At 39.0% G+C, this 7,348-nt stretch overlaps 1 protein-coding gene across 1 annotated transcript; it reads left to right on the forward strand.

Annotated features, from left to right (window-relative positions):
- Nucleotides 1-233: 233 nt before the first annotated feature.
- Nucleotides 234-3,481, forward strand: LOC122050265. The gene is made up of 7 exons (XM_042611184.1): nucleotides 234-552; nucleotides 660-867; nucleotides 2,038-2,107; nucleotides 2,188-2,271; nucleotides 2,338-2,470; nucleotides 3,083-3,194; nucleotides 3,307-3,481. Exons 1-7 carry the CDS (start codon nucleotides 234-236, stop codon nucleotides 3,479-3,481), a joined length of 1,101 nt encoding a protein of 366 aa, XP_042467118.1.
- Nucleotides 3,482-7,348: the final 3,867 nt, after the last annotated feature.

Below are 7,348 nucleotides of genomic sequence, written 5' to 3' on the forward strand. Positions count from 1 at the left end.
TGAATTCCCTCCAAACCTAAATCTTTATCCCGCCCCTTCCTCCGCGTGACCATCTCTCTCGCGTAAACCTAAACCTAAAACCTCCGACCATCCAACCATCTCTCTCAGCCTAAACCTAAACTTCCGATCATCTCTCTCAACCTTATCTCCATCTTCCCCCTTCCTAGATCCTCTCCCGATCAGGATCAAGACACGAGGTGGTTCACTCTAGCCCCCTGTTGTCGTGGGCGATGATGGCGCCACACAAGCCCTTGTTCTTCAGGTTCTGCTTTCACGACTGCGCCTTCTTGGGCCACCTGTACGACCCTTGCTTCGTCCAGTGGTATAACTTCGACTTCCCCCGCTTAGAAAAGAGCATCTGGCGCACGTCCTCCTCCGGTGGCCTGGTTTGCTTGATGAACACCAATGACGGAGATCGCTTATTGGTCGGCAATCCCATCAAGAGAGACTGGAAGTTGCTTCCTCGAGTTCCCGGCGGCTCCTCCCCCCAGTTCAACGCGCTCGCCTTGTCGTTCGACCGCCTCACGCGCGACTACACCGTGGTCTCCTCGTGTGGGTCCCTTTCTGAAGAAGCATCTCATCTCTCTCCCTGTTTCCGCTCGCTCGCTCGCTCTCCTGGCGAGATCTCTCCAGCCTCCTTTCTCTTCTCCGATATCCAGCTATGGATCTGGTGGCCCCAATCGCCGTGCTCCTCGTCGCCGCGGCGGTGACCTTGGGGACGGAGGCCTCGATCCACGCCTACGACCTCGAGCCCTTCAGGGAGGTAGGGAACGCGCTCCTCCTCTCCGGCGGCAGCGAGGGCATCGTCGCGTCCCGCCTCGACGCCCTTGGTCCCCTACGGATCGGAGATGGTCGGGCTTACATCAAGTAACTACTTTATTTCTTTATTCTTCAGCTGCTTCGTGACTTGGTTTTTTCTCGTGGTTGAATTGCATTGTGAGGATCCGGCTGCAAATTCCATTTTTAGACGTGATTTTAATGAAACCGGTCATTTTTAGCTCCTAGCACGTTTCCTTCCTTTTGTATTGGGCATTTGTCGCCAGAAGTTACTGTGGATCTTCTGTGATCTATCAGAAGTTAGGGTTCATAGATTTTTGTAGATTGAAAGCGGTTGGGATTGCAAGATACCAGTTTGACTGGAGTTTACTTAGCTTTTAGTGCTGCTCGCTTTTGCATTGTTTCATTATTGGGATAGTTCACCACCTGCAGAGACCTATGTCATGTTGTTAGAGAGATTTTGAAAGGCTAATTCACTTTCGTAGCTTGTTTTGTTTAATTCTAGATGGATCAATCACTAACTTGTGCTATAGATAGAGATCAAACTATCGTTTTGCTTATGAATTTTACATATTTATAATATACTTCAATAGATATTATATTTAATTAGAGGAATGAACAACTCTCTTATGTTTATCATGAGAATACAAAAGATGAATAATTGAGGTAATAATCCGAGTTCTCTGGGTAGCGTTTATCTTGATATCTAAGGTCAGCTAGGAAAGTATTCAATTTAACTTGGGATTACGGCAGATACAAGGTTTTTGTTTATCATGCTAACAGCTATGGTACTAGGATTTTCTTCAAGAGAACATAGACCATTTGAGGATATTCTCATGAAGGCCTTGAATTCTAACGAACATGGTGGACGTGTGAGAGGCATAGGAGCAAATGTCACTCCATCATCCTTCTTCAAGCTTGCTAGAGGGAAGGTGCAAATTGATAAGGCTGCTTATGAAAGGCAATAGAAAGAGTTTAAGGAGGCAAAAGCTATGCTTTCTGACCAAGGTGACAGAATAAAAAAATTGGAAGCAATGGTGTTGAAACTTTCTGGTCGAGAATTTGAGAGTGAGGAGAAGGGTAGCTGCTCAGTTAAACCACAATGCCTCCTCGATATAAAACCTGAAGTTGAATGTCATAGGCGCCTCTCAAATGAAGGCCTAGAAGAACATGATGATGATGATGTGAAAGTTATTGAGAAGGATTCGACTTTACAGGTTAAATATATATTTCACGTTGATATTATTATCCCATCGTTAGTTTCAACACCATTGCTTCCACAATGCGGGGGGCCTCCACCGGAATCGTCTACGGCAGCCTCAAGTACCAGGTCGCAACAGCGGTAACCACTCCAACTCCTTTCTTCTTTGGAACTCTACTAATTCGTCTTCCTCTCCACTCCTTCCCCAGGCCCGATGCATTGCCGACGTTAAGGCCGACGTTGACCACACCAACTTCCTCGCCGGAACTCTCAGCCTCAAAGAGGAAAACGAGGTTCATCTCTCTCGTCGATCTCGATCTAATGATTTTGTGGGTGATTTCGGTGTTTTTGTTTATTAGGTGCATCTGATCCGACTTTCGCCGTCAGGATCGGAGCTCATATGCGATGGTCTCTTCTATCACCCAAACGAGATCTGGGATCTCAAGACTTGCCCATTCGATCCCAGGATTTTCTCTACAGTGTTCACTTCTGGTGAGTAAACGACGACTTGGAGCCGTAGTAACTTGGTCTTGAATTAATGGGTGGCAGTGTGTTCTTCAGAAATGTAGAATAGTAAGTAGGTGAGTGTTTCTGAATGCGAATAAGCTAAGCTAGATGACCCTTATGTTTAGTCTCGATGTAGTTCTGTAATTGGTTTTTTTCTAGGAAAGAAAGGAAATTTGTTTAACCACATAAGCTGTTCGAAAATGGAATGATAAATGTATGGTTTATTCACTCATGAGATTTAGCCTTGCATCATATATCTAACTTTTGAATCCTTTTTAATTTTGTGAATTATAGAAAAGGGACAGTATATACAGGTTTACATGAAAAAATCCTTTCAGGGGAAAATTTGTTCGTGGAGCTATAGTTTATTGTGGAAATATTTGTTATTTTGTTTATCTTGTTTAGCACTTCTCTCATTCTTGTTGTGTCTGAATGAGTTAAAACTCATACTCTGCCCTATGATATTTTTTGAGCACTTTTGTTTTCTATTTGAATGAAGTACAGTTATGCTAATACTTTTAGGGTATTGATCTTTTTCTGTGAAATGATTCCAGCCCTATCTGTGTTAAAACTAATAAAGTTTGCATTGAACTAAAGGTGAAGCATATGGGGCTTCTGTTTGGAAGATTCCTGAGCTCTATGGACAGTCGAATGCCCCACAACTCGAACAATTGGTCTCCCTTGACAAGCATTCTTTTAAGATCAAGTGGTAATCTCATTTTGGCATGTTTGTGTTTTCCAGTTTTTGCTGATATTAAAAGAAAAGAAGATACTTGGGCTCCAAGCACCTTTTAATGACTCCTTATTGGTATGCTTGTCAGCGTCCTTTGGTGGCCATCTGGGAAGCATGATAGACTAATCAGCATTGATGAAGGAAATCTTTTCCTTTGGAGTATAGATTCGTCCAATAAAGTAGCCAAGGTAAGCTCCTTAAAGAACCTTCTATTATCTTTAGAAAGACTAATGGTTGTGCTATTAGGTTCCTTTGTGATATGAATGATAAACCTTGTAATGTGATAGTTGTCTATTGCTTTAGGTTTATATTAGTATATTTCAGCTGATTGTAAAATTTTGAATCTGTTATATTGAAAAAAATTATGAGAAGACAATTCTAAAGCTTTACAAATTTATTTGTCAACTCATAATGTTGATGCTTTAAGCAGATTTAGTTTTGGTTTGCAGAAGCATCAGGTGCATGGTTTATAGTCTTGCTGCTGCTATGCTTTTTCCCTGGTGCTTGATGTGTTTCTATGTTACAATGATTTTTTTGTGAACAACCGGATGCTTTTCCCCTGGTGATTTTGATAATTTCTATGCTTTTCCCCTGGTGCTTGCTATGATTTTTTTGATACAAACCGGATGTTATGCTTTTGTTATAATGATTTTTTTGATACAAACCGGATACAAACCAGATACTAGTTGGAGACTAAATGATTGGCTAAGAAGAAAGGAATTAGAGATTAGGAGCTGCATGAGTAGAGTGGCTGGATAAGCTATCGTAAATGGTAACCTTAGGATTAAAGTATTGATTACATTTTTTTTATTCATGGGTGCCTGTGGATATTTGAACCTGCTCAACTTCCTCTAAATATCTAACACATTGATACTCGAATTTAACCTAACCTATTAAGATAAATGGGTAATCAAACCTAAAGAAGAAAATTGATATGAGTAATAAAGAAGAAATCTCAAATTGAGGCATGGTTGGACTGGTTTTATTGTTAAGCTCAAGGGCCCAAGCCTCAGATTGCAGCCAGGAGCATAATCACTCTTGCTGATAGGTGAATTACAAACACTTGACTTTGCAAGTAAGCAAGTAGCTGACTTACCTGGGCCCTCTTTTAAATTTTTTTATTAGATTTGTAGTTTGTGTATGCTACTATATTTCAGATAGTTTCTTTTCCATTTTTCCTTGTTGAACATTCTTTTGATATGTATGTTATATTTTATTTATTTACATACAATTTTATTCATTGTTTCTAAAAGCCAACCAATATACTCTTTTACATAAAACCCTTAAATTAGACCTCATTTTGAAAAGCTTTCTATTAAGACCACAATAAACTTTCTTTCACATTAGGAAGCCCTGTCAAACTGGGCAATGAAGGGGTTGCTGGCTTATTTATATGTATTATAGATGCGATCATGAAATTTCATCAATTGAAAATTTGAAATTCTGGTCACCAAAATGGAATTAGATTTTCTGTACTTTATTTGTTTGATTTCCTGATCATCTGAATTCCACAGACAGCTAAATCTGAAAGAGGGAATTGGATTAAGGAGTTGAAAGTGAAAAGGATAGCGTGCTGGTTTTCCATTGCGGATTGACAGTAGGACCTAGAATCAAATAACTTGGTACCTAACCGCCTTATATACCAAGTATAAATTTTATTCTTTATTACTCATATCAATTTTATTATTTAAGAAGGCAGCTGCCTTCTTGCCGCATTCCTTGCTGTTGTGGTTGGTAGCAGAAATCACAGAAAATAGGGGGCTTAGTGCAGGATATTCAGGATACCAAGATGGCATTAGAGGTAGTACAATAAATAGTATATCTCTTCATCAGAGGTAGCTTTGTTCTTCTATGCTTCCTTCACTGGATTTGTTGTGTAGTCATATTTCTTTGTTCAACCATTATCATGCCTAGTAAGTTGTTGTATGATGTTGTCGGTTCTTATCAATCTGTACACTTGAATTAGAATGAGCAAATTATCTATGTTATATTCTAAGCAGCATATACTAAGTGTCATATATGAAAGTTTTAGATTCTATGTTATATTCGTTATCTTCCACAGCAACCTTTAAAAACTCAGTATTCTATTTTATTTGATACATGTACATATTTGTTTTAGTTATTTGACATATGGTTGATTTATGTGTTTTTACAGTTTACAAATCTCAAGTACTCCAGAGTTGAAATTGATGAACTGCGGTTCGAGTGGGCTGAATGCATGCTAGATTACATTTGAAGTGCGGTTCTACCTTGATGTGTTAAAAGAATGTTCTACCTTGATTTTGATATCTATTAGCTAGCTTTTGATGTAAAAAGAATGTTTGGATATTTTATGGATATTGTTGTAAGAAGATTATTTATATAATTTGTGAATATTTGTGTATTTTATGGATATAATTGAATGAAGAATATTTGTATAATTTGTGAATATTTGTGTATTTTTTCTTGTTATTGTCGGTTTTAAAATCAAATTTGTGTTGTTAAAAAATATACATATTACATCGGTTTTCCACCGCTGCAAAACCGGTGTTATTAACTAATATTACATCGGTCATTTACCGCTGCCAAAACTGGTGTTATTAACATACAATATTACATCGATTTTACACCGTTGATGAAACGATGTCGTTAAGTGATACTACACCGGTTAATAACCGATTCGAAGACCCGTGTCGTTAAGTGATACTACACCGGTTTTAACCCGATGTCTAAAATGACAGACTTTTAACATCGGCTTCATAGACATCGGTCGAAAATGAAATAGACATCGGTGGAAAACCGATGTCTATGAAGGTTTTTGTTGTAGTGACACTTGGTGATCGGAAGTCTAACAATAAGTTGACAAAGTCTAAGTGGGTCAAAAGGTTGACCAGACACTTGGTGGAGAAGTCCCAATAGATTATGATTGACCGGAGGTTAGACAAGAGAACCCTAAACTTAGGTTAAGCAAGTCATGATTAGGCAATCGATCACGTGATTGATTGAGAGCAGTGGCAATCGATCAGCTGATCAATTGAGCGTATTTCTTCGTAACGTGCACGGTGAATTGATTAGATGATCAATTCACTCTAAAGCTAATCGATTAGCTAATAGATAGGGAGAAGATCGTGATAAACAGTGAGCTTCTGAATCAATTAAGTGATCAATTGAGCTGTGCTAATCAATCAGGTGATCGATTGGGTGTGTTTTCATCATGAAAAACAACAACTTCTTGATCGATTAGCTGATCGATTAAGAGAAGTTTTTTCGTAAAGTACAGTAGCTTCCTAGTGAGAGCGTGATCGATTGGGAAATTGATTGGGAGAACTCACGAGCGAACAGTGGGGTTCATAATCGATTGGGTGATTGATTAAGAAGGCCCGTAATCGATTGGCTAATCAATTAAGTGACAAAGAAAAAAGCCGTTACAAGGTTTGGCCGGCTGGATGCGCTCGGATCTGACGTGCTAATTGATTGGGGGTAAGGCCAATCGATTGGGTGTCCTAATCCACGGGATATAACGGTGCCAATAAAGATTCAAACGTAATTCTTCTTCTCCCCACTTCACTTTCAATTCTTGAGTTTTGGAAAACAAGTGTTGTTGCACTTTCCAACTGATCATGAGGCATTTACAAGCTACAAAAAAGCAAGCAAAGTTTTCATTTGTATTGTGTATTTTCTTCTTATTTGCATTGTATTTCTTGTATGTGAGCTTGTATGAGGTTTCTCTACCTTCGGAGTGTTTTTTAGAAGGAATATTTTTATAGTGGAGAGTGTACTCTACATAGATCATTGGATTAGTCACCTTGGTTAGGTGCATACCAAGTAAATCCAGGTGTTAGTATTACTTCGAGTGATTTCTGCTGTAACTCATCATTGAAAAAGTGATTGGAGCTAATCACTCCCCCTCTAGCTCACCGAAGTGCCCCAACACACTTTTCCTCTAAATTCTCAAGAACTAGCAAGTGGAAATCTGCACTAACTCCCCTTTATATGGACTCTCCTCAAGCTGATTTCTGACTCCTAATCGGTTAGCTTTTCTTCGCAATCTATTGTCACGTTATAATCGACCATTCAACTTGTAGAATGACTCTTTTTTAAATATCTAATCGTTTGATGATCATTCTAATCAATTAGTTAGTCTTTAATCG

The sequence above is a fragment of the Zingiber officinale genome, chromosome 3A, assembly GCF_018446385.1.
Source record: "Zingiber officinale cultivar Zhangliang chromosome 3A, Zo_v1.1, whole genome shotgun sequence".
In the NCBI taxonomy this organism is placed as follows: Eukaryota; Viridiplantae; Streptophyta; class Magnoliopsida; order Zingiberales; family Zingiberaceae; genus Zingiber; species Zingiber officinale.